The 26,692-nt window shown below is 41.8% G+C and overlaps 2 protein-coding genes across 8 annotated transcripts in view; one reads left to right on the forward strand and one right to left on the reverse strand.

Annotated features, from left to right (window-relative positions):
• Nucleotides 1-7,896: 7,896 nt before the first annotated feature.
• Nucleotides 7,897-10,819, reverse strand: LOC110521732 (mediator of RNA polymerase II transcription subunit 8). Its single transcript, XM_021599534.2, has 7 exons — nt 10,504-10,819; nt 10,185-10,306; nt 9,711-9,855; nt 9,386-9,526; nt 8,766-8,853; nt 8,359-8,595; nt 7,897-8,092 (listed from the first exon to the last, which is right to left on the reverse strand). Exons 1-7 carry the CDS (start codon nt 10,507-10,509, stop codon nt 8,025-8,027), a joined length of 807 nt encoding a protein of 268 aa, XP_021455209.1. The 5' UTR covers nt 10,510-10,819; the 3' UTR covers nt 7,897-8,024.
• A 14-nt stretch (nt 10,820-10,833) lies between these two features.
• Nucleotides 10,834-26,692, forward strand: part of LOC110521731 (KICSTOR complex protein SZT2) — a 106,324-nt gene continuing 90,465 nt past the window's right edge. For all 7 annotated transcript variants that reach the window (XM_036969010.1, XM_036969016.1, XM_036969011.1 and 4 more), the window contains exons 1-8: nt 10,834-11,008; nt 11,600-11,725; nt 12,029-12,202; nt 15,765-15,935; nt 16,176-16,319; nt 17,523-17,688; nt 17,944-18,050; nt 24,218-24,428. In XM_036969010.1, coding sequence (XP_036824905.1) covers nt 10,985-11,008; nt 11,600-11,725; nt 12,029-12,202; nt 15,765-15,935; nt 16,176-16,319; nt 17,523-17,688; nt 17,944-18,050; nt 24,218-24,428 — 1,123 coding nt within the window. In that variant the 5' untranslated portion in view covers nt 10,834-10,984. The remainder of the gene's footprint in view (nt 11,009-11,599; nt 11,726-12,028; nt 12,203-15,764; nt 15,936-16,175; nt 16,320-17,522; nt 17,689-17,943; nt 18,051-24,217; nt 24,429-26,692) is intronic.

A 26,692-nucleotide genomic window follows, 5' to 3' on the forward strand; every position in this document is an offset into this window, starting at 1 on the left:
ACTGTACGTTGCTCTCTTGAAAAGGCATAAATCCCATACTGAGTAGAAAATCAGTTGCACTTACTATTCAAGTGCTTTAATCATCAGCAAAACAACCTGGTTAATGAGTTTGACCTGTACCTTGCTGCCCATTCAAACACTTGTCGTGAATTCACTGTACTGTAAGCTATCCTACTGAATGCACAGAGCAATTGGGGATGCACAGAACTCTACACAGTGCATGTAGCAATATTATATATTCTGTGGTAATGGGTTATATTTTTCTTATAAATATGCAATACGCATAATCCCTTTAACATGCTTTGGTTTTTAGGTGGTATTTAGTATGTCAATATTGATCTACAAGGGGAAGCCGCTTGTTCTATGTCTTGTACTTGGGCAAATTAAAGGGACTTGTATTTTAAAAAGCTCTGGCATTTCTCTAGTTCTATCAATACACACTCCTTTTTCCAGCTGCACTTCATGAATAAATTACTTCTCAAACATAAATTGTTTTTGCCATATTGGCTGTTTTAGATGCGTCTTTTTGAAAGGTCAGCAGCCAAGGGACCGATGTCTGAGAAACAAATTAAGTTAGGAAGAAGACCGATGCCAACCAAAGTGGTGGTGTTTATTGCTGGCCACTGTTTGTAGTCCCTCACAATCCATATTTTTCATTTGTGCTTGATTTTGTGTTTGTTTTCTGCTATAGTATCCAATAACACACATTTGTTGAGCATACGCTGTCTCAGTGCTAATACATAGCTTATGTCATATCTATACTTTCAACCTAATGCATGTCGCATGTCGCACACAAATCCCTTGCCAATGGCAACACAATGCATAATGTATCAAGGTTAGTGTTATTCACAGTGTGCGTAAAGAAAACCAATGCCTGCCAGCACATTACACATACACTGTAGGAATACAATAACCATCATACACCGTATGAAGGGCTGCAATGCAAGCCTGAGGGAATGGCTATGGAAGCAGAGACTGATGGCAGGGTCTGAGGGGCTGTGGTCTGATTGCAGGGGCTGAAGGGTTGTGGTCCTGGGGGGCAGGAGATTATGGAGGTCCCTCATGGACTGAAATGGATGGAACTCTGGTCTAAGTGTGTGCCTATTTGTATTGGTTTTCAGTTTGGCAAAGTCACTTGAGCAAAATGTTGTTGGAAGGAATGCTTGCGTTTCTTCTTACCTTTGCATTGCCACCCACAGATCTGTAATGAATTCTTCTGATCCTCTGGTGCTGGAAGTTTCATAAAGGAGACATGTTCGAAACGATTTTACAAATCAGTGTGTCATCATGGTCTTTCATGTCTTAAACCGTGTAATAATTTTACATTTGGGAGATATGGTCCATTTCCTAGTGTGGGAGTTTGATGTTGTAGGCTATAATGTTGCTTTATAATGTTAGCCTAAAGCTTTCTTAATGAGCCAGATATGGACCTTATCATCTTCTTCCAAAAAATGTAGAGCCTATATTTCCCTCAAACTGTGCCCAAAGACATTATTTCAAGAGAATTCAAAGCCAAAGACAAGCCATCTTGGAATATAAATCCAAAACAAACTGAGAAATGCTAAACATGATCCTCTCTAGATGATCCGGGACATATATATATATATACTGGTATTACAATCACCTTGCATTCAAATCCAGAACCAAGACTCTCTTGCTGGGCTATATACAGTGCCTTGCAAAAGTATTCACCCCCATTGGCATTTTTCCTATTTTGCAGCTTTACAACCTGTAGTTTAAATTGATTTGATTTGGATTTCATGCAATGGACATACACAAAATAGTCCAAATTGGTGAAGTGCAATAAAAAATGGAAAAAAGGTGCATGCATATGTATTCACCCCTTTTGCTATGAATCCCCTAAATAAGACCTGGTGCAACCAATTACCTTCAGAAGTCACATAATTAGTTGAATAAAGTCCACATGTGTGCAATCTCAGTGTCACATGATCTGTCACATGATCTCAGTATATACAGTGGGGCAAAAAAAGTATTTAGCCAACCACCAATTGTGCAAGTTCTCCCACTTAAAAAGATGAGAGAGGCCTGTAATTTTCATCATAGGTACACTTCAACTATGACAGACAAAATGAAAAAAAAAAAAGAAAAGAAAATCACAAGGTAGGAATTTTTATGAATTTATTTGCAAATTATGGTGGAAAATAAGTATTTGGTCACCTACAAACAAGCAAGATTTCTGGCTCTCACAGACCTGTAACTTCTTCTTTAAGAGGCTCCTCTGTCCTCCACTCGTTACCTGTATTAATGGCACCTGTTTCAACTTGTTATCAGTATAAAAGACACCTGTCCACAACCTCAAACAGTCACACTCCAAACTCCACTATGGCCAACACCAAAGAGCTGTCAAAAGACACCAGAAACAAAATTGTAGACCTGCACCAGGCTGGGAAGACTGAATCTGCAATAGGTAAGCAGCTTGGTTTGAAGAAATCAACTGTGGGAGCAATTATTAGGAAATGGAAGACATACAAGACCACTGATAATCTCCCTCGATCTGGGGCTCCACGCAAGATCTCACCCCGTGGGGTCATAATGATCACAAGAACGGTGAGCAAAAATCCCAGAACCACACAGAGGGACGTAGTGAATGACCTGCAGAGAGCTGGGACCAAAGTAACAAAGCCTACGATCAGTAACACACTACACCGCCAGGGACTCAAATCCTGCAGTGCCAGACGTGTCCCCCTGCTTAAGCCAGTACATGTCCAGGCCCGTCTGAAGTTTGCTAGAGAGCATTTGGATGATCCAAAAGAAGATTGGGAGAATGTCATATGGTCAGATGAAACCAAAATATTTGTTTTTTGGTAAACTCAACTCGTCGTGTTTGGAGGACAAAGAATGCTGAGTTGCATCCAAAGAACACCATACCTACTGTGAAGCATGGGGGTGGAAACATCATGCTTTGGGGCTGTTTTTCTGCAAAGGGACCAGGACGACTGATCTGTGTAAAGGAAGGAAAGAATGAATGGGGCCATGTATCGTCAGATTTTGAGTGAAAACCTCCTTCCAATCAGCAAGGGCATTGAAGATGAAACGTGGCTGGGTCTTTCAGCATGACAATGATCCCAAACACACCGCCCGGGCAACGAAGGAGTGGCTTCGTAAGAAGCATTTCATGGTCCTGGAGTGGCCTAGCCAGTCTCCAGATCTCAACCCCATAGAAAATCTTTGGAGGGAGTTGAAAGTCCATGTTGCCCAGCAACAGCCCTAAAACATCACTGCTCTAGAGGAGATCTGCATGGAGGAATGGGCCAAAATACCAGCAACAGTGTGTGAAAACCTTGTGAAGACTTACAGAAAACGTTTGACCTCTGTCATTGCCAACAAAGGGTTTATAACAAAGTTTTGAGATAAACTTTTGTTATTGACCAAATACGTATTTTCCACCATAATTTGCAAATAAATTCATAAAAAATCCTACAATGTGATTTTCTGGATTTTTTTCTCATTTTGTCTGTCATAGTTGAAGTGTACCTATGATGAAAATTATAGGCCTCTCTCATCTTTTTACGTGGTAGAACTTGCACAATTGGTGGCTGACTAAATGCTTTTTTTGCCCCACTGTATACTCCTGTTCTGAAAGGCCCCAGCGTCTGCAACACCAATAAGCAAGGGGCATCACCAAGATGCGGCACCTTGAACACCAAGGAGCTCTCCAAACAGGTCAAGGACAAAGTTGTGGAGAAGTACAGATCAGGGTTGGGTTATAAAAAATATCTGAAACTTTGAACCATTAAATCCATTATTAAAAAATGGAAAGAATATGGCACCACAACAAACCTGCCAATAGAGGGCCGCCTACCAAAACTCATGGACCAGGCAAGGAGGGCATTAATATGAGAGGCAACAAAGAGACCAAAGATAACCCTGAAGGATCTGCAAAGCTCCACGACGGAGATTGGAGTAACTGTCCATAGGACCACTTTAAGCCGTACACTCCACAGAGCTTGGCTTTACGGAAGAGTGGCCAGAAAAAAGCCACTGCTTAAAGAAAAAAATAAGCAAACACGTTTGGTGTTTGCCAAAGGCATGTGGGAGACTCCCCAAATATATGGAAGAAGGTACTCGGTTCAGATGAGACTAAAATGAGCTTTTTGACCATCAAGGAAAATGCTATGTCTGGCGTAAACCCAACACCTCTCATCACCCTGAGAACACCATCCCCACAGTGAAGCGCGATAGTGGCAGCATCATGCAGTGGGCATGTTTTTCATCGGCAGGGACTGGGAAACTGGTCAGAATTGAAGGAATGAAGGATGGCGCTAAATACAGGGAAATTCTTGAGGGAAACCTGTTTCAGTCTTACAGAGATTTGAGACCAGGACGGAGGTTCACCTTCCAGTAGGACAATGACCCTAAGCATACTGCTAAAGCAACACTTGAGTGGTTTAAGGGGAAACATTTAAATGTCTTGGAATGGCCTAGTCAAAGCCCAGACCTCAATCCAATTGAGAATCTGTGGTATTACTTAAAGATTGCTGTACACCAGCGGAACCCATCCAACTTGAAGGAGATGGAGCCGTTTTGCCTTGAAGAATGGGCAAAAATCCCAGTGGCTGGATGTACCAATCTTATAGAGACATACCCCAAGAGACTTTCAGCTGTAATTGCTGCAAAAGGTGCTGTACAAAGTATTGACTTTGGGGGGATGAAAAGTTATGCACTCTCAAGTTCTTTTTTTTTTTGTCTTATTTCTTGTTTGTTTCACAATAAAAAAATATTTTGCATCTTCAAAGTGGTAGGCATGTTGTGTAAATCAAATGATACAAACCCCCAAAATCCATTTTAATTCCAGGTTGTAAGGCAACAAAAATGCCTTCGTATCTACAAAGGTGTTTTCGGGGGAAACTGTGATTTTTAGAGAGGAACTTGGATGGGTAGGAAGCTGTCACATTGAGTTTCCCTGCCGTCCCAAGTATCATACCACAGAATGTCTCCTACCCCTCATTTAGTCTGTAGGAGAGATGCTCTATTTGTGTCTGTATATATTTATGCACAAAACTCAGGGAGAAAAATATGCAATTATCACTGAATTAAAATATGTAAGTGTCATGATAATTGTCAGAGAAAAGGCAACACGAACTCTAAAATATCTCTATCAGAGAGTGAACATCTGGACCATGAACTTGCACTCTAAAGACTGAAGGAACTGTAGGTTGTAGAACGTTGCCCGATTCTGTTGTGAAACACCGCTGACCCCTTATGGTCAGTTAGGGCAGACTACTCCAAAGGGATATGGCCTGACTGATTAACATAAGCTCTACAATACTAGAGAGAACAGGCTACTGTTAAGTGCCATTCAGTTATGTCCTGAAGGTCATTGTATCCTAGAAAAGGTAAAACACTTAAACAGAATTTCCAGATCTCACCTGATCATTTTAGATAAGAATCAAGCTGTACAACGTGTTCTGATGATGATTCTGAATCACATGGAGTATGTGAATGAGAGGAAACATAAGACAATTATGAATCCCCAACCAATTAATAGGAGAATGATAAGAACAATGCAGCCTCTCTCTAAATTCACCACAAGACCAGTTCACTGCTTATTTATCAAAGGAAGGCACTTCTGGTACACCTTGCAATTCATCTCGTGACAAATGTTCTATACACATTATTAACTAAATATTTAGTAGGACAATTAATCTATTCACATATTATCTTCCAGTAAGTGCTAATTGAATGTGCGTAGAGGTCAGCCCAACACCCAACCTGCTTCTTTATCACCACGCTTCCCAAGGATTTTAAAAAAGGGGGAGGGATAAAGAAAAGAAGAGAAAGTGCAACCTACAGTGCCTTCAGAAAGTCCAGCTGATTTTTACAATAGTTAGGAAGAGTGAATGAGTTATATACACTTTTGTAATACATACTGTACCACAGCGCAGTCAAGTTGGTTGATGTACAATGCTATAAAGCCATTTTTAAGTCATGCCATAGATTTTCAAGCTGTTTTAACTCGGTAACGGTAACTAGGCCACTCAGGAACATTCAACATCGCCTTGGTAAGCAACTTTAGTGTATATTTGGCCTTGTGTTTTGGGTTATTGTCCTGTTAAAAAGTGAATTTGTCTCCCAGTGTCTGTTGGAAAGCAGACTGAACCATGTTTTCCTCTAGGATTTTGCAGGTGCTTAGCTTTATTCAGTTACTTTTTTTTATGATAAAAGACTCCCTAGTCCTTGCCAATGACAGGCATACCCATAGTCATCATTGGCCTCATGGTGAAATCCCTGAGTGGTTTCCTTCCTCTCCAGCAACTGAGTTAGGAAGGATGCCTGCATATTTGTAGTGACTGGTGTATTGATACACCACCCAAAGTGTAATTAATAACTTCACCATTTAAAAAAAAAAATTCACCATGCTTAAAGGGATATTCAATGTCTGTTCTTTTTCAGATTTTACCCATCTACCAATAGCTGCCCTTCTTTCAGAGGCATTGCAAAACCTCACTGTTCTTTGTGGTTGAATCTGTGTTTGAAATTCACTGCTTGACTGAGGAAGCTTAAATATAATTGTATGTGTACGAGATGAGGTAGTTATTCAAAAATCATGTTAAACACGATTATTGAACACAGAGTGAGTCCATGCAACGTATGTGACTTGTTAATCACATATTAATTTTTTTACTCAAGAACTTATGTAAGCTTGCCATAACAAAGGGGTTGAATATCTATTGACTCAAAATTTCAGCTTTTCATTTTTATTAATTTGTAAACATTTCTAAAAACATAATACCACTTTGACATTATGGGGTAGGCCAGTGACACATTACAATTTAATCAATTGGAGCTGTAACACAAATTCTGTGAGAAAGGGGTGTGAATACTTTCTGAAGGCACTGTGTCATTTTACAATAGCCTCACGTCAACCAGAAACATTTTCTTTATTGAATCAAGAATTGCAGCCCTAATTTCCCTTAATATAGAGTAGCAAAATAAGCCTGTTCAGAGGTCTTTCTCAGAGGTAGGTCAATAGGACATAGGCAGATGGACATTCTACTGGCTATGAAGTCTATTGTTTTTAAGACATCTATAGACAGTCTGAACCTGTGCATCTTCTAGCTGTCTCAGCAGACGCTCCTCTTATACCAGGGCATGGTGGATGACACAGCGAGACGGCGGCCCGGCAGAGGACAGAAGGCGTGTGTGTAGGACAGAGGGTGTATGTGTGTGTATGTCATTGTGTGTTTGTATGTAGGTCACCCAGCGACCTGTGTCGTATCTGGTGACAGCCACAGCGGTCATTGTGCCTGTGCCGTGGTGTCGCCCGCCCAGCGGGAGGTGGGATAGGGATTAGAGTGGACAGACCACGGTGGGGCACAGAGGCCTCCCCCACACGTCAGCGTCAACTTTCTCATCTCTTCCCTTAACGACTTTGACGTTATCAGGCCAGGCAGTGCAATGTCCAGCTGCATTACTCTCACCGGCCCTACATTATTCATAACGGCCACAATGTAGGTAGAGTGTAGGGAGGGATAGGAAGCGGTGTGAGGGTTCAAAAGACTGGACAGACAACATGGTGAAGCAGTTCAAATATAAGGTCTGAAATATAATGCCTGTTCTCTGACTGACACTAAACTCCACACTTGTGTTATATTTTTTGAAAGACATCGCTCAACATGTCTGTGATAACACATTTTCTTTGTGTGATAAATTAACATTGTGGGTTATCTGGATAAAGGGAAATCGGAAAATAAAGAGCTAATATTCTCTTTATTCATTATTAATATCAAATCTTCTTTTAGATTCTCCTGCGACAATTACCAAGTTCTCAAAATGTCTTGTCCCTCGAATATAAATGGGAAGACCATGCCATCTAGTGTTCACAAATTCAAGCACATATATCCGTTTCACTACATTCACCAACACTGTATGATGCCTTCTTTTCAAATGGATTTATTTAATCAAAAGATAAAACACAGCATATATCAATATGAAAATTGTCATTGCTTTACGTCACTCTCTCATCATCCTGAATACTTTATCAGTATGGGATAGAGAGAATCTTATCGGTTGTAAGGATGCATTGAGGAGGCAGCCTTGATGTTTGTCTTGATGTTGCTTGGCATTTTCCCTGAAAATCAAAAAAATGTCGTATTAATAAAAAGGTCAGTTACAGAGCAGTCCTTTGATCAATGCCTTTAGGGCCGGGTCCCCAGATACACGTTAAGCCAAGATCTCTATTTAGTTATTTTTAGTCCAGGACTAGATATAATCTGTGTCTGAGCAACCAACTGCCTTTATTATTAAAGTCTATATAACCTAGATTAAGGGCCTTAAAATGAATACAAGACTTTAAAGTATAGCAAAGCCAGATGATGATATTCAGGCGCATCATACCAGCCTGTCCCTGTTGCTGAGGAGCACCAGGCCCCATGCCTTGATGCTGGCCTGAACCCCCACCAATGGTAACTTGCTGTAAGGTGGGACCTCCACTCATCATGGGTCCTTGTCCTGGGTGACCAGGGGCAACGGGCCCAGGGGGCCTGCACTTCGAAAGCCCCTTGCCAAAGCCCACCGCTGCCACCAGTGCATTGGTGTCAGCGGTGTTGAATGATGGTTTGTTTTGCCGTATAGCTGAAACAGAGAGTAGAGTGCATAAGTATCAACTCCATAACATGGATCTTTGGTTAGACAGTGTGTACATAGAGTACATTAGCATCAATAGCAACTCCATAACACAGTTCTTAGGTTAGCTTGTTTAAATGTTCAGGTAAAAAAAAGTTATCTTGGTTCAATCAGTGTACCTGCACTTTCTGCATCCCTGTCATCGCGAGGATTGTTCAGTTTCTCCAGTAGATTTGAGCATAGCTTATTCAGTGTCTGGATTTGTTTCTGTTGTGGGAGAAACAAGGGATTATTTTGATACTCATTGCTTCCAAATATAGTTGTGGGATAAAAAGGTTACAACAACATGCATTACATGACAAGCACCATTTTACTTAGAATTGTGTCTTCCCACCACACACCATAGTCATGTTCATTATGTAATAAATGTATTGTACTGTAAGCTCACTCCACAGCTTGAAATGTATCCACTTGCTTTGCCAAATTGGTACATTTTCAGTGGTACAACTGACTAACAGCGTTGTCAAGCGGGCAGACGACTCTGGTATGAGCTGTTGTACGGCACTGTACCGAGACGAAGTGAAGCTGCTAAAGCAAGCATATTGAGACCCGTCACACTTGCTTGAAGTGGCCTCAATATTTTCTTGTCGTATTGTCCTTTCCAACAAATGGTGGAGGTACAACTTCACTCAGTAGTAAGAAAAGGATACAGGTTGCCTTATGTGAACCAGGGACCTACTCTCCTCACACAGCTGCCATAAAGAACTTGTGTGTTTAGATAAAGACCATATCTGTTTACCTGTGCCACCTCAGGTCCTATCCGGGCAGCTTCTGCACTCAGCTGTTTCTCCTGCTCCTCCACCTCAGGATCAGGCTTGGTGCGCAGGTGATCTGGCACAATCTCATGGCTGAACACGGGCACACGCTGCTCTGTCAGTTTCTGGAGAGTGGGCGCAGTGTGTATGGATGTAAGCAAAGACTAGGGTAACGGTATCTGTAAAGTCATCCTCCTCTAGCCTGGTTAAACCAGAATCAATGCTATTATCACCATTGTTTCACTTGGTGAACACAGTATTCAGTTTGGTTTAATCAGGCTAATCCGTATCCACAGAAAATATACTCACAGCTAGTTCCTCATCCCTGTCTGGAGACAGCAGAAGGGGGATGATGACCTGCTGACGGAAAGATGGTGTCTTCTCATTCCGCAACAGTTTATTGATGGTATTCAACTGACCGGACAGGAGGGCAAAGTTGTCCAACACTGAGGGCCTGTTGTCCAAGTTGTTCAATTACAGAGACACAACTTCATGAATTAGCTAGATTATATTCACTTTCAATGATATGTATTTATACAAATAGCTCGTTAGCTAGCCAAGTCTTACATATTGGTTTAAGTGATGTAATTCCAAAAGCAACACTAGGACCTTAGTTCGCTTTCTCCAAACTCAGCATTTATACACGCTACGCGGTGGAAATTTGTTTGAACGAGAACCCAATGGGTGTATGGGCTTGGGTTCTCGAGAGTTGGCTAACTAACTCATCATTTGAAAGTGTTGCATGCGCAATGCTGTCTAAAGTTAGCTCGTCACTTAAGTTACCATGTCAGTCGTTCATACTCGTTTTCCAACTTGTAGATGAAACTGTGAAGAGCGTTTTTGAGATGTGCCACGCGGGAAATAAGGGATTCCACGGATGCTTCCAGTAATTTTTCTTCCCGTTGCTTGATATAAACAATTAAAGAGACATTTGATTAGCTAACTAACGTTAGCTTTTTAGCTAAAGTAGCAGACTGACTTTGGATAATGTGAGCTGAATCCAACGAAATATTTAACCTGCGATGGTGATTTTTATTCAATGGATTTCATTTCAAACAACTGACTGCTTAGGAATGTAACATTTGTAGAAAACGCATCTTACCTGCATTTTATCCGCCTCTCGTTATGGTAACTGGCTAGCCAGCTAAAAAAAAGAAATAATCTTAACCGGAAGTAAACAATGAGCGCAACAGTGCGCTTGTTCCGTTGAGAATCATTTTGCTGTATGTTCCACACCTTTATACTGAAGTCGCCACATAATCCTGTCTTTGAGTCATCATGCCGTGAAATATTCAATAATATATGCTATAACGCTTATCTGCACGCATTATTTTCAGAAAGCTGGTTATATCGGAATCAAAATAAAATAGAACTACAAAACCTTCGAGGCCTAGCTGTGTTGTTCCGGCGGAAAGACTAGGGTGCGAGCATCCAGGTCACGTGCTTCTTAACCAAATAAACAAAATACAACGTTAGCCAGCAATCGTGCATGAAAACGAACTAAACAAGTCGTTTTATGTCAGCCAGGGCCTGAAAATATCCTCGGAGCTTTCACAGAACCTGCTAGTTATGCCATACAAGGCATGGCAGAGAGACAGGACAATGAGGTAATTTACTGAGGTTCATGGTTTTGTAGCCCTGACCTGTCACTAGCGCTAGCTATAGCTTGTTATGCTAGCTATAGCTAACGTCTCCAAGTAAAACAGCTAGCAGAGCAACGATAATTTTAGTTGGCGTGTAGCAAAGCGCTCGCGTCTGAACTGAGCATACCAAAGATACTGCAATGTTACATATGCTGTAAAATACAGGCCATATTTAGCTATAGCCAAGTTGTTTTGCCAGTGTCATGCCGTGCATCCCATGAGTCAAATTGGGATCAGAATGCTGCTCATTAAGCTTTGCAATGATGTCACACAGCGTAATGGCATATGATACTTTACACCCAGAATATGCTAAATGTTTAATGTTGTCAATGTATTGTGGTAAAGCCTTGCTTACGGACATAAATAAAGTGTATCTTCTTGCTAAGACAATATTGAACAAAAGGTACAGTGACAGGATAGTCCTTCCTTTGCAGATGCAGTCTGCGTACCCATTAGAAAAGTTAATCAAGATACTTGCAGAAACCTGCATGGGTGATCAGGCTCTGTCATTCCTATCAGGACAATACTAAATGTTTGAATATTCTCTTTCTTCAGGTGGAGGAGGCAGACCAGGTGTACCTGCTGATGAAGGAGGAGTACCGTATCTCACGGAATGTACGTCTGGCCTGGTTCCTGGGCAAGCTTAACCAGGTCATCTGGCCAGCCCCAAAGTCTGAACTGGTGGGTTAATTAGCTCTACTGGAGGAGATGTAGCCTGCTCCTAGATCTGTTGTGCTGTCTCGTCAATGACCTCGACCATAGGGGTTGGAAAAACAGCATAAATAGATCTGGGACCAGCCCAGAGGAGATGGTTGAATCACTATTTTTATGGTTATGATGTACTGATGTTCCCGCATGGTCCATATATACTGAATCGATGTGTCACTTCAAGTTGCTTTTGATGAAACTTAGCATCTGCTCAATGACCATATGTCCGTTGGGTTGTTGTTGATGAGGATTGTTGTGGTTCCACCTACTGTGCAGCTGAACTCTGAGAATGAGCTGGACCTGCTCAGCATCTTGCCGAAGGGATGGCAGCCAGACTTTCCCCCCTCCACCATACCCTACCTGCTGGTACCTTCCACTCGGGTCACCTTCCTGGCCCGCAGGTACCGCTTCATCATCGAGCTGGACCTCAGCCCCTCCACTGGGATCGTGGTGAGTAAAGAGGCTTCTTCAACAAGTTACAAACTAGGCTACTAAACACAATCTAGGCTACTTGGGTTAAAACAGATACCTAATGGAGCAGGTTTCCAATAGTCCACAATTGCCGGCTTTTGTACCACCCCCCCCCCCCCCCCCCAAAAAAAAAAAATGAAAAGCAGATTTATAAAACGGTGGTTGGCCAAAATGACCAGGAGAAAAAACATCCCATTGTAAAATAATACTTTTTGTTCATAGTTGGAAATACCAGTTGATGCAAATGCATCAATACCGTCATTCTTATCTGTCTGGGTTAATTTGCATAATATAGTGGAATTAAATTGCTGTGTATATTTTTGTTAATCATCATGTAGCCCATCTTAATTATCCAACACAACTATCACAAACATACAACATACAGAGCCTATTTTGAGCGGGATTTCTCCTGCAGCTCCTCAGCTGGCTTTTGTAAGCCCATTCATTGCGCAACAATTCTAAATGCCATCGTGTGGTAAAATCGGTTTGTGCACGATTAAAAAGAGCTAGGCCTACTATCTTTAGCCTAATTGAAGCGCGACTCACATTCAAGTACAGGCAACAGACTATCAGTGCGTCACCACCACTTTACAATATGAGCTGGAGGCAGTATGCATTTAGAAAACATAGACCTACTTAATTGTTTCCAACCTTAATGTTTTACATCATATTATGAGGCGTGTCTTACCTTGCTTCAAAGTAGCCTACAGACAAATCCAACCATGGAAACGTGTAGGCAATTATTTTATAAAGACTTCATAGGTGCGTGAGTTTCAAGTTTGTGGTAGCGTACAATTTATCCAACCATTTGTACCCATCTGTGTGCCAGTAATGATTTTCATATGTGCATTTCCATGGAAGACTTTTTCATTTTAATAAAAACATTTTTGTTTCTTAAAATCATTGTCACGTGGTTAATCATAAAAATGGTATAGATCTAAAAGTTAAAATTCAACTATTGCGAGAGCACCAGCCTCTGCCACATGGACACGTTGACACACCGTGATCCATTGGCGGCTAAAGAAATTAGCGCGTGGAACTCATAGCCTATGGGCTAATGCAGCAGTAGGCATGTAACTTAATTGTCAATTAAGTCCAAGTACATAAAGCTGACAAATAGAAATGGTAGAAAATAATATGATAAATTCAGGTTCTTTCAATTGCATTCTTCTCTACTCAGCCTGTCTGCCTCCCTTTCTGTAGGTGTTGAGCTACTCTATTGATCAATTCCCAATTACATATGTACTGCTGGTGACATACAGTACCAGTCAAAAGTTTGGACACAGCTACTCATTCCAGGGTTTGTCTTTATTTGTTTTTACTATTTTTTACATTTGTAGAATAATAGTTAATACAGTAAAACTATGAAATAACACATGGAATTATGTAGTAACCAAAAAAGTGTTAAACAAATCAAAATGTATTTTTTATTTGAGATTCTTCAAAGTAGCCACCCTTTGCCTTGACGACAGCTTTGCACACTCTTGGCATTCTCTCAACCAGCTTCATGAATGTATTTCAGTTAACAGGTGTGCCTTGTTAATATGTGGAATTTCTTTCCTTTATGAGTTTGAGCCAATCAGTTGTGTTGTGACAAGGTAGTGGTGGTATACAGAAGATAGCCCTATTTGGTAAAAGACCAAGTCCATATTATGGCAAGAACAGCTCAAATAACCAAAGAGAAACAACAGTCCATCATTACATTAAGACATGAAGGTCAGTCCATCTGGAAAATTTCAAGAACTTTGAAGGTTTCTTCAGGTGCAGTCTCAAAAACCATCAAGCTCTATGATGAAACTGGCTCTCATGAGGACCACCACAGGAAAGGAAGACCCAGGGTTACCTCTGCTACAGAGGATAAGTTCATTAGAGTTAACTGCACCTCAGATTTCAGACCAAATAAATGCGTCATCGAGTTCAAGAGCAAACCCATCTCAACATCAACTTTTCAGAGGAGACTGTATGAATCAGGCCTACATGGTCGAATTGCTGCAAAGAAACCACCCACTACTAAAGGGCACCAATAACAAGAATAGACTTGCGTGGGCCAAGAAACCTGAGCGATGGACATTAGACTGGTGGAAATCTGTCCTTTGGTCTGATGATTCCAAATTTGAGATTTTTGGTTCCAACCGCTGTGTCTTTGTGAGACCCAGAGTAGGTGAACGGCTGATCGCTGCATGTGTGGTTCCCACCGTGAAGCATGGAGGAGGGGGTGTGATGGTGTGGGGGTGCTTTGCTGGTGACACTGTCTGTGATTTATTTATAATTCAAGGCACACTTAACCAGTATCGCTACCACAGCATTCTGCAGCGATACGCAATCCCATCTGACCCAAAACACACCTCCAGGCTGTGTAAGGGCTATTTGACCATGACGGAGAGTGATTGAGTGCTCCATCAGATGACCTGGCATCTACAATCACCCAACCTCAACCCAATTGAGATGGTCCAACTCGTCCCAAACCATCTCAATTGAGTTAAGGAAAAGAAGCCAACAAGTGCTCAGCATATGTGGGAACTCCTTCAAGACTGTTGGAAAAGCATTCCAGGTGAAGCTGGTTGAAAGAGTTTGTAAAGCTGTCATCAAGGCAAAGGGTGGCTATTTTGAAGAATCTCAAATATAAAATATATTTAAATTTGTTGAACACTTTTTTTTACTCACTACATGATTCCATATGTGTTATTTCATAGTTTTGACGTCTTCACTATTATTCTTCAATGTATTAAATAGTCAAAATAAAATAAAAACCCTTAAATGAATAGGTGTGTCAACTTTTGACTGGTACTGTATGTAATGGGGAATTGATCAAAATGAACAGTCAAAGGGCAAACCGTTCACAAAGTTAAACAATGAATTCTAAGAATTGGCGGGAGACGGGTGAGCCATTCTGGAGAGAGTCTAGCCAAAATATTTTCCACACCCCTCCCCTTCTTCTTGTCTCAACATGTTATGTTATTATGTTCACACGTATTTTAATTACTTTTCACTGACAGCCGCAACCCAGTAATCAGCTAGGCCCATGGCCACGCGCTCTGCCCACATTGCGAATTTGAATTACCATAATCTAAATGTGATTTCTGAGCGTCGTAGGTGGATGCCCTAATGGGTTACGCAGCTAATGCATATGGTTCTGGTCAATTTCTCAAATGGCCAGTAAATTAAAATATTCCTGGTCCTGTTGTCCGGCGCTACAATTTCCTCACGGAAAACCTATAATGGAGGTGGTTCTCTGAACCGCTGAGCTCCATTAGAAAACAAGCACGCCGTTATAAGCAATGGCATGCAGGAGACCTGGATTTGAACCCCGCTTGTTGGACAATGTGTGCAATATGACTATTTTACAAGCATCTATGGGAATCTATGAAGGGATGCTTTTCTTTTTGACGGCAGGAGGAAGTTTATAGTCCTTTATGAAAATCGTGTAACATATCATCATTATGCTATGGCTATTTTGGTTGACTACCAAGAGCAGATCCTCCTCATGATGTGTTGTTTGGTGTGTTAGGTACATCATGTTAGTTTTGCCTTCTGTTCACAGGATGACAGCACGGGGGAGATGATATTTGATGAGGTATTCCATGCCTTGTCACGATGCTTAGCTGGACTGGTCCGACCCTTCAATGTTCCAGGCACAGATCTTGTTTTCCAACCGGAGATCTTTGTCACTATCCTGGCTTATTCCTCCATTATTGGGCTCAATACACACCAGGTGATCATATTATTCATATCAAAATTATATACTACTTGGTGATTGAACCAGAGACAGGTGCAGGTAGATGTGCTACGCATGATGGAGATGGATTTTAAAGGGGATGGGAACTATAGTAATACACTCTAGTCATGTGAGCCAATGTAGGTGATTGTTAAGTGTATCACTACTGAAAACTAGAAGCACTTTCCACTCCATCACACCTATAAAGAAACTGTGTTGTGTCTGCTTTGACTGTAGGTGTTGGTGCAGGGTTGTCAGCTGAATCGTACAGACCTAGTTCAGTTCCTACACCAGGTCTACCAGCAGCTGCGATCAGTGGAGAACAACATTGCAGAGGTCCTTCAACAGCAGCACAGCCATCTTCAACAGCAGCACGACCAGGCAAGAGGACACATGGTCATAACAATACTATACGGTTATTACAATACCTTTTAGGTCATCCGTCAATCTTTTTACTCTAGAAGAGAACCAAATAATTACATATGTATAGTACAGTCAGGTCCAAAATTATTGGCACCCTTGATAAAGATGAGAAAAAAAGAGTGTATAAAATAAATTATTCAAATGCAGAGCTATATTGTATGCTCAAAAAGAGGGGGGAAATTATATTATTTTATATTAGCATATATATATATATATATATGCTAAGAGAAAGAGATTTGGTTTAAAAATTTGGTTTAAAAATTATCTCAAAAAGATAGGGGTCAAAATGATTGCCAACCCTAAAGATTCTTATAAATATAAACAAACAAAATTACATCTGCATTAAGATTCTACTTTTTTATTTTTAATAGTCGTATTTTAAGGAACTGTATTATGTCTTTCTGTTTCACTGGGGTATAAAAATGAGGTAATATACATGTAAAATCACTTTGATAGTCATCACCATGGGAAAAGGCAAAGAACTCACAATTGAAAAGAGACAAATGGTTGTTGACCTTCAGAAAATGACGTCATGCCTAATGTAAAACTTAGCCCATATCAAAATTCACAAAGAAATGGTTTAATTGACCACTAAATCAACATTTTGCAATGGCCATCTTATTCTCCGGACTAGAACCCCATTGAAAACCTGTGGTTTGAATTTGAAGAGGGAAGTCCTTAAGTGCAGACGAAGGATATCAAGCATCTGGGAAGGTTCTGTATGGAGTAATGGTGTAAGGTCCCTCCCAATGTGGTCTCCAACACATAAAACATTTTAGAAAAAGGCTCAGTGTCGTTATCATCACAAGGGTTGTTTTGCGGAGTATTGATAACAGGTCCAATAATTTTTACCTTATCTTTTATTTATTTTTATTATTATTACTTGTTAAACAAAATATATTTCTCTGAGGAATTGTATTAGTACAAAATAATATAATTTCACCATTTTGGGGAGCAAAAATATACAGTAGTACAGTATTTGCATTATTTATTTTATATAGTGTTTTTGCTAATCTTTATCATGGGTGCCAATAATTTTGTACCTAACTGTACAGTATATGTCTCTGGAGTCGAGTATGACTATGAAAATGTTGTTAGAAGATGTTTGATATAATTTCCAGGTTGATCTCTGTTGATTATTATTCAATTTGTCTCTGATAGTCTGATGGGCCAATCCCGTGCTCCGGGCTTGGCAGTGACATCACCATGGAGGAGGTGCCTGTGAGGAAACATGGTGTTTCCATGGTGACTGCAGACGTCGGGCTGGTCAGCATGGTGCGACAGGGCATCCTAGCTCTACAGCTGCTGCCCCCCAACTCCTCCGCAGGTTGGTTAAGTCTGTCAATACCTTCACTGTTAAAGTTGAGCTTCTCAAGGCTGGTTCCATAGGGAGAAATGACACTTGTTTGAGTCAGACTTATGTTAAGGTCCTCCTTTACTGCAACCTATTGAGGGATCTAGCCTGGTCTGAAAGGGCACTATCAAAGTAATTGTCTAAAGGCACCATCGAAGGGAGATCTGATTTATTTATACATGATTGATTATTTTAGGCCTATGACACAGTTCCTGTCACCTCTCCCAGGTATAATCATCATCACAGACGGGGTGACCAGTGTGCCTGATGTGGCTGTGTGTGAGACCCTTCTGAACCAGCTCAGGAGTGGAACCATCGCCTGCTCCTTCGTCCAGGTACTGAAACGTGCCACAACATAGCCCAGTGGGTCAAACTGCTATTTGTATTCAGTCTACATTACAACATGCTGACACACCATGAGAACTGCTGTCTGTCATCTACTGCATAGATTGTTGTATCTTCTCAGCAAAGGCAGGCAACTAGCCTGGAATCCAAACTGAATCATGCTCTGTTTAACTAAGTGAAACAAAGTGAAACGCAGCATGGATTCAGTTTGGATTCCAGACTAGCAGGCAACTGCCCTTTACAAAAGTCCATTTACTAATTACGGTCTAATATCTATCATTTTGTAGTCAAAGTTCGTTCTGAATATATTTTTATGTGGGTATCGTAAGTATTCACCCCCATTTTGTGTTACAAAGTGGGAATAAAATTGATTTAATTGAATTTTTGGTGTTCACAAAATGTCAAAGGGGTTTTCCTTTTCTAAAAATTCTTAAAAAGTAATACAACTGTATGAAAACACAAATATACCTTGATTAGATAAGTATTTACCTCAGTCAATACATGTCAGAAAGAACTTTGGCAGTGATTATAGCTGTGAGTCTTCTTGGATTAGTCTCTAAGAGCTTTGCACACCTGGATTGTGCAATGTTTGCCCATTATTCTTTAAAAAAAAAGTAAGCTCTCTCAAGGAGTTGGGGGTCATGGCTACACAGCAATTTTCATATCTTGCCATAGATATTCAAGCAGATTTAAGTCAGAACGGTAACTTCAAAATGCTCATCCAGAAGTGGCGCAGCTAGTGGCCGGGGAACCGCAGGCAAACCGAAATATGCTTTACCTCATTTTTACCAGCATGTCACATGTGCAACCAGAGGAAAAAAACATTCGACCACATTTACTCCACACACAGAGATGCATACAAAGCTCTCCCTCGCCTTCCATTTGGCAAATCTGACCATAATTATATCCTCCTGATTCCTGCTTACAAGCAACAACTAAAGCAGGAAGTACCAGTGACTCGCTCAATACGGAAGTGGTCAGATGATGCAGATGCTATGCTACAGGACTGTTTTACTAGCACAGACTGGAATATGTTCTGGGATTCTTCCGATGGCATTGAGGAGTACACCACATCAGTCACCAGCTTCATCAATAAGTGCATTGACGACATCGTACCCACAATAACCGCATGTACGTGTCCAAACCAGAAGCTGTGGATTACAGGCAACCTCCGCACTGAGCTAAAGGTTAAAACTGCAGCTTTCAAGGAGCCGGACACTAAACCGTATGCTTATAAGAAATCCGGCTATGCCCTCAGACGAACCATCAAACAGCTAAAGCGTCAATACAGGACTACGATTGAATCCTGCTACTCTGGCTCTGATGCTCGTCAGATGTGACAGGGCTTGAAAACTATTATAGACTACAAAGGGAAACCCAGCCGCGAGCTGTCCAGTGATGCGAGCCTACCAGACGAGCTAAATGCCTTTTATGCTCACTTGGAGGCAAGCAACACTGAAGCATGCATGAGAGCACCAGCTGTTCCGGACAACTGTGATTTTTAAAACTTGTATTTTATTTAACTAGGCAAGTCAGTTAAGAAAAAAAATCTTATTTACAATGACGGCCAAACCCTGACGACGCTGGGCCAATTGTGCGCCGCCATATGGGACTCCCAATCACGGCAGGATGTGATACAGCCTGGAATCGAACCAGGGACTGTAGTGACGCCTCTTGCACTGAGATGCTGTGCCATCAACGAGAGCTTCCTGACTGGTACGGCAGTTGCTCGGCCTCTGACCGCAAGACACTACAGAGGGTAGTGCGTATGGCCCAGTACATCACTGGGGCTAAGCTGCTTGCCATCGAGGACCTCTACACCAGGCGGTGTCAGAGGAAGGCCCTAAAAATTGTCAAAGACCACAGCCACCCCAGTCATAGACTGTTCTCTCTACTACCGCATGGCAAGCGGTACCGGAGTGCCAAGTCTAGGACAAAAAGGCTTCACAACAGTTTTTATCCCCAATCCATAAGACTCCTGAACAGGTAATATGACTACCCGGACTATTTGAGTGCCCCCCCCAACCCCTCTTTTCACGCTGTTGCTACTCTCTGTTTATCATATATGCATAGTCACTGTTGTTTTCGGGGCACGTGACAAATAAACTTTGATTTGATTTAGACCACCCAATGTGAGCAAGAACTTTAAACAGGTCAACATTCACAACGCTGCGGGGCCAGACGGATAACCAGGACGTGTACTCAAAGCATGCGCGGAACAACTGGCAAGTGTCTTCACTGACATTTTCAACCTCTCCCTGACCGAGTCTGTAATACCCACATGTTTCAAGCAGACCACCATAGTCCCTGTGCCCAAGAAAGCGAAGGTAACCTGGCTAAATTATTACCTCCCCCGTAGCACTCACGTCGGTAGCCATGAAGTGCTTTGAAAGGCTGGTCATGGCTCTAATCAACACCATCATGCCGGAAACCCTAGACCCACTCCAATTTGCATACCGCCAACAACAGATACACAGATGATGCAATCTCAATTGCATTCCACACTGCCCTTTCCCACCTGGACAAAAGGAACACCTATGTGAGAATGCTGTTCATTGACTACAGCTTAGCGTTCAACACCATAGTACCCACAAAGCTCATCACTAAGCTAAGGACCCTGGGACTAAACACCTCCCTCTGTAACTGGATCCTGGACTTCCTGACAGGCTGGCCCCAGGTGGTAAGGGTAGGTAACAACACATCTGCCTTGCTGATCCTCAACACTGGGGATCCTCAGGAGTGCGTGCTTAGATCCCTCATGTACTCACTGGCCAAACACGACTCCAACACCATCATCATGTTGGCTGACGACACGGTGGTAGGTCTGATCACTGACAACGATGAGGCAGTCTATAGGGACGAGGTCAGAGACAAGACAACAACTTCTCCCTCAATGTGAGCAAGACAAAGGAGCTGATCATGGACTATAGGAAAAGGAGAGCCGAGCTGGCTCCCATTAACATCAAAGATGCTGAAGTGGAGCGGGTCGAGAGTTTCAAGTTCCTTGATGTCCACATCACCAACGAACTATCATGGTCCAATCACACCAAGACCGTTGTGAAGAGGGCACAACGGTCTTGGTGTGGTATGTTTGGTATGGCAACTGCTCGGCATCTGACCGTAAGGTGTTACAGAGGGTAGTGCATATGGCCCAGTACATCACTGGGGCCAAGCTTCCTGACATCCAGGACCTTTATACTAGGCGGTGTCGGAGGAAGGCCCAAAAAATTGTCTGAGACTCCAGTCCAGTCCTAGACTGTTTTCTCTGCTACCGAACGGCAAGTGGTACCGGAGCGCCAAGTCTAGGACCAAAAGGCTCCTTAACAACAGCTACCCTGAAGCCATAAGACTACTAAACAATTAATCAAATGGCCACCCGGACTATTTACATTGACACCCCACCACCCCTTTGTATTTACACTGCTGCTACTCGCTCTTTATTATCTATGATAGTTAGTTTACAAATTACCTTGACTAACCTGTACCCCCGCACATTGATATTGGTACCCGTACCCCTTGTATATAGCCTCTTTATTGTTCTGTAATTTTCATGTTATTTTTTTTATTTAAAAAAATAAAATATTTAGTAAATATATTCTTAATCAACAACGCAGTTCAGGAAATGGAGTTAAGAGCTTGTAAGTAAGCATTGCACCGTAAGGTCCACACCTGTTCTGTTCGGTGCATGTGACAAATACAATTTGATTTGATTTGGCCACTCACTGTCTTCTTGGAAGCAACTCCAGTGTAGATTTGGCCTTGTGTTGTAAACTCAGCAAAAAAATAAACATCTCTTTTTCATGACCCTGTCTTTCAAAGATAATTTGTAAAAATCGAAATAACTTCACACATTTTCATTGTAAAGGGTTTAAACACTGTTTCCCATGCTTGTTCAATGAACCATAAACAATTAATGAACACGCACCTGTGGAACGGTTGTTAAGACCAACAGCTTACAGACAGTAGGCAATTAAGGTCACAGTTATGAAAACTTAGGACACTGAAGAGGCCTTTCTACTGACTCTGAAAATCACCAAAAGAAAGATGCCCAGGGTCCCTGCTCATCTGTGTGAACGTGCCTTAGGCATGCTGCAAGGATTCATGAGGACTACAAATGTGGCCAGGGCAATAAATTGCAATGTCTGTACTGTGAGACAGGATGGACAGCTGATCCTCCTCGCAGTGGCAGACCACGTGTAACAACACCTGCACAGGATCGGTACATCTGAATATCACACCTGCTGGACAGGTACAGGATGACAACAACAACTGCCGAGTTACACCAGGAATTCACAATCCCTCCATCAGTGCTCAGACTGTCCACAATAGGCTGAGAGTGGCTGGACTGAGGGCTTGTAGGCCTGTTGTAGATCCTCACCAGACATCACCGGAAACAACGTCGCCTATGGGCACAAACCCACCGTCGCTGGACCAGAGGGGACAGGCAAAAGGTGCTCTTCTCTGATGAGTCTTGGTTTTGTCTCCCCGGATTCGCGTTTATTGTCGAAGGAATGAGCGTTACACCGAGGCCTGTAATCGGGAGCAGGATAGATTTGGAGGTGGAGGGTCCGTCATGGTCTGGGGCGGTGTGTCACAGCATCATCAAACTGAGCTTGTTATCCTTGCAGGCAATCTCAACGCTGTGCGTTACAGGGAAGACATCCTCCTCCCTCATGTGGTACCCTTCCTGCAGGCTCATCCTGACATGACCCTCCAGCATGATGATGCCACCAGCCATAATGCTCGTTCTGTGCGTGATTTCCTGCAAAACAGGAATGTCAGTGTTCTGCCATGGCCAGTGAAGAGCCCAGGTCTCAATCCCATTGAGCACGTCTGGGACCTGTTGGATCGGAGGGCTAGGGCCATTCCCCCCAAAAATGTCCGGGAACTTGCAGGTGCCTTGGTGGAAGAGTGGGTAACATCTCACAGCAAGAACTGGCAAATCTGGTGCAGTCCACGAGGAGGAGATGCACTGCAGTACTTATTAATGCAGCTGGTGGCCACACCAGACACTGACTGTTACTTTTGATTTTGATCCCCCCGTTTGTTCAGGGACACATTATTCCATTTCTGTTAGTCACATGTCTGTGGAACTTGTTCAGTTTGTCTCAGTTGTTGAATCTTGTTATGCTCATACAAATATTTACACATGTTAAGTTTGCTGAAAATAAATGCAGTTGACAGTGCGAGGACGTTTCTTTTTTTGCAGAGTTTAGTTTATTGTCCTGCTAAAAGGTGAAGTCCTCTCCCAGTGCCTGGTTAAAAGCAGACTGAAGCAGGTTTTTCTATTGGATTTTGCCTGTGCTTAACTCCATCCCATTTCTTGATGCAGCTACCATCACGCTTGAAAATAAGCAAGCACTTACTCAGTGATGTCTTTTGTTGGACGTACATGATTTGGTAGCTCGTATCCTAGCGTGGCTGACACGCGACCCACATGACTACACAGCAGGGATGCAGAGAGGCTAGTGTTAGCAAGACTAACTCATTCCTGTCCTACCCCACATTTTTTAGGATTATTTTTATGTTACTGAATGTATCCAGAGTATTTTCAGATTTCGTTATCAACAAGTACGGTAAATGTAACGTAAAATCAAAAGTATAATGTTTGGATTCAGTTTTATCAGGTGAACTGTTGTGTCCTCAACTTTGGTCTAATAATTTTCCCATTCCCTTTCAATTGCTACCATGCTTATGCTTTTCATATTTATTCTGTCACAAATATTTCAATTTAGCCCTATCCATATTGGCTAATTCCCATGTGTAAACCTACATTTTAGTTTCAAGTTCCTTGATGTCTACATCACCCACAATCTTTCATGGTCCACACACACGCAAGCCTAAATTACTCCTGAACTAGGTCAGGCTTGCGTCAACAAAGGGGGGTGAATACTTATGCAAAAACTATATTTTAGTTATTTGATTTGTATTAATTTATAACTGTTTGTAGAATTTTCTTTTCGCTTTGACATTATGGAATATCTTCTGTAGATCAAAGTAAATGCATTTCAATCCCACTTTGTAACGCAACAAAATGAGAAAAATAGTGGTGTGAATATTTGTTACCTGCTGTAATTTACATATTGTGGAGAGTCTGTAGTTATGATTTGTGATTTGTTTCATATTTTGTTGCTATTCTCTGTGTCTGTCTGTTTAGGTGGGTGGGGCCTACTCCTACAATTGTAGTTTTGGGTACATCCCTAATGTTGAGTTGATGAAGTTTATCTCCCTGGCGACCTTTGGCTCCTACCTGTCCAGCTGCCCTGAGCCTGATCTGGCCAGTCAGGATATGAACACCTACCACAAGGCCTTCCTCACATACTCCTTCCTCAAGACCAGCGAATCCATGAACCCTGAGTACTACTGTGGTAAGAAAGAGCATGGCATTCGTTAGGGTTGGGCCGACATATGATTAAGTTGAATATTGTGATATTTGACATTGACAATATTTCAAGTTTTAATGTGTATTCGCCACAAGCCTAGGATACAACAGGTGTAAAACAGTACAGTGAAATTCTTAACTCGAGAGCTCTTTCCAACAGTTAATAATTGAAAATAGAACAGTTTCTATCCCCAAGCCATAAGATGGCTAAATAGCTAACAAAAAGGCTACACCCTTGTATTTTATTTATAGTTTCTAATCACACTCACAGGACTCTACACACTCACGCACACTGACACTCCAACACACACTCACAAACTCCAACACACACTCCAACACTCACTCAGTCACCAACTCACTTTATTTGCTTACGCACACACAACATGCACACACATTTACACTGACTTCACACACTCACATACCATCATCATATATACACTGCTGCTAAACGGTTTATAATATATCCTGATGCCTAGTCACCTTACCCCAAAATATACAGTACCAGTCAAAATGTTGAACACACCTACTCATTCCAGGGTTTTTCTTTATTTGTACTATTTTCTACATTGTAGAATAATGGTGAACACATCAAACTATGAAATAACACATGGAATCATGTAGAGAGCAAAAAAGTGTTAAACAAATCAACATGTATTTTATATTTGAGATTCTTCAAAGTAGCCACCCTTTGCCTTGATGACAGCTTTGCACACTCTTGGCATTCTCTCAACCAGCTTCATCTGGAATGCTTTTCCAACAGTCTTGAAGGAGTTTGCACATATGCTGGGCATTTGCTGTTTTTCCTTCACTATGTGGTCCAACTCATCCCAAACTCAACTCATTGGTTTGAGGTTGGGTGATTGTGGAGGCCAGGTCATCTGATGCAGCACTTCATCACTCTTCTTACACAGCCTGGAGTTGTTTTTGGGGTCATTGTCCTGTTGAAAAACAAATGATAGTCCCACTAAGCACAAACCAGAGGGGATTGCATATTGCTGCAGAATGCTGTGGTAGCCATGCTGGTTAAGTGTTCCTTAAATTCTAAATAAATCACATAGTGTCACCAGCAAAGCACCATCACACCTCCTCCACGCTCCACGGTGGGATCCATACATGCAGAGATTATCCGTTCACCTACTCTGCGTCTCACAAAGACAGCGGTTGTAACCAAAAATCTCAAATTTGGACACCGGTCTAATGTCCATTGCTTGTGTTTTTTGGCCCTAGCAAGTCTCTTCTTGTTATTGGTGTCCTTTAGTTGTGGGTGGTTTCTTTGCAGCAATTCGACCAGGAAGGCTTGATTCACACAGTCTCCTCTGAACCGTTGATGTTGAGATGTGTCTGTTACTTGAACTCTGTGAATCATTTATTTGGGCTGCAATCTGAGGTGCTGTTAACTCTAATGAACTTATTCTCTGCAGCAGAGGTAACTCTGGGTCTTCCTTTCCTGTGGCGGTCCTCATGAGAGACAGTTTCATCATAGCGCTTGATGGTTTTTGAGACTGCACCTGAAGAAACCTTCAAAGTTCTTGAAATTTTCCAGATTGACTGACCTTCATGTCTTAATGTAATGATGGACTGTCATTTCTCTTTGCTTATTTGAGCTGCTGTTGCCATAATATGGACTTGGTCATTTACCAAATAGGGCTATCTTCTGTATACCACCAGTTCCTTGTCACAACACAACTGATTGACTCAAACTCATTAAGAAGGAAATAAATTCCACAAATGAACTTTTAACAAGGTACACCTGTTAATTGAAATACATTCATGAAGCTAGTTGAGAGAATTCCAAGAGTGTGCAAAGTTGTCGTCAAGGCAAAGGGTGGCTACTTTGAAGAATCTCAAATCTCAAATATATTTTGATTTGTTTAATAAGTCCTCAACTGGCAGCTTAATTAAAAAGTACCCGCAAACACCAGTCTCAACCCCAACAGGGAAGAGGCGACTCCAGGATGCTGTTAATGAAGCTGCCATTTGAGGACTTGTGAAGTGTCTGTTTCTCAAACTAGACACTCTAATGTACTTGTCCTCTTGGTCAGTTGTGCATCGGGGCCTCCCACTCCTCTTTCTATTCTGGTTCGAGACAGTTTGCGCTGTTCTGTGAAGGGGGTAGTACACAGCGTTTTACGAGATCTTCAGTTTCTTGGCAATTTCTCACATGGAATAGCCTTAATTTCTTGAAACAAGAATGGACGGACGAGTTTCAGAAGAAAGGTCTTTGTTTCTAGCCATTTTGAGCCTGTAATC

The sequence above is a fragment of the Oncorhynchus mykiss genome, chromosome 30 (genome assembly GCF_013265735.2).
Source record: "Oncorhynchus mykiss isolate Arlee chromosome 30, USDA_OmykA_1.1, whole genome shotgun sequence".
Lineage (NCBI taxonomy): Eukaryota > Metazoa > Chordata > Actinopteri > Salmoniformes > Salmonidae > Oncorhynchus > Oncorhynchus mykiss.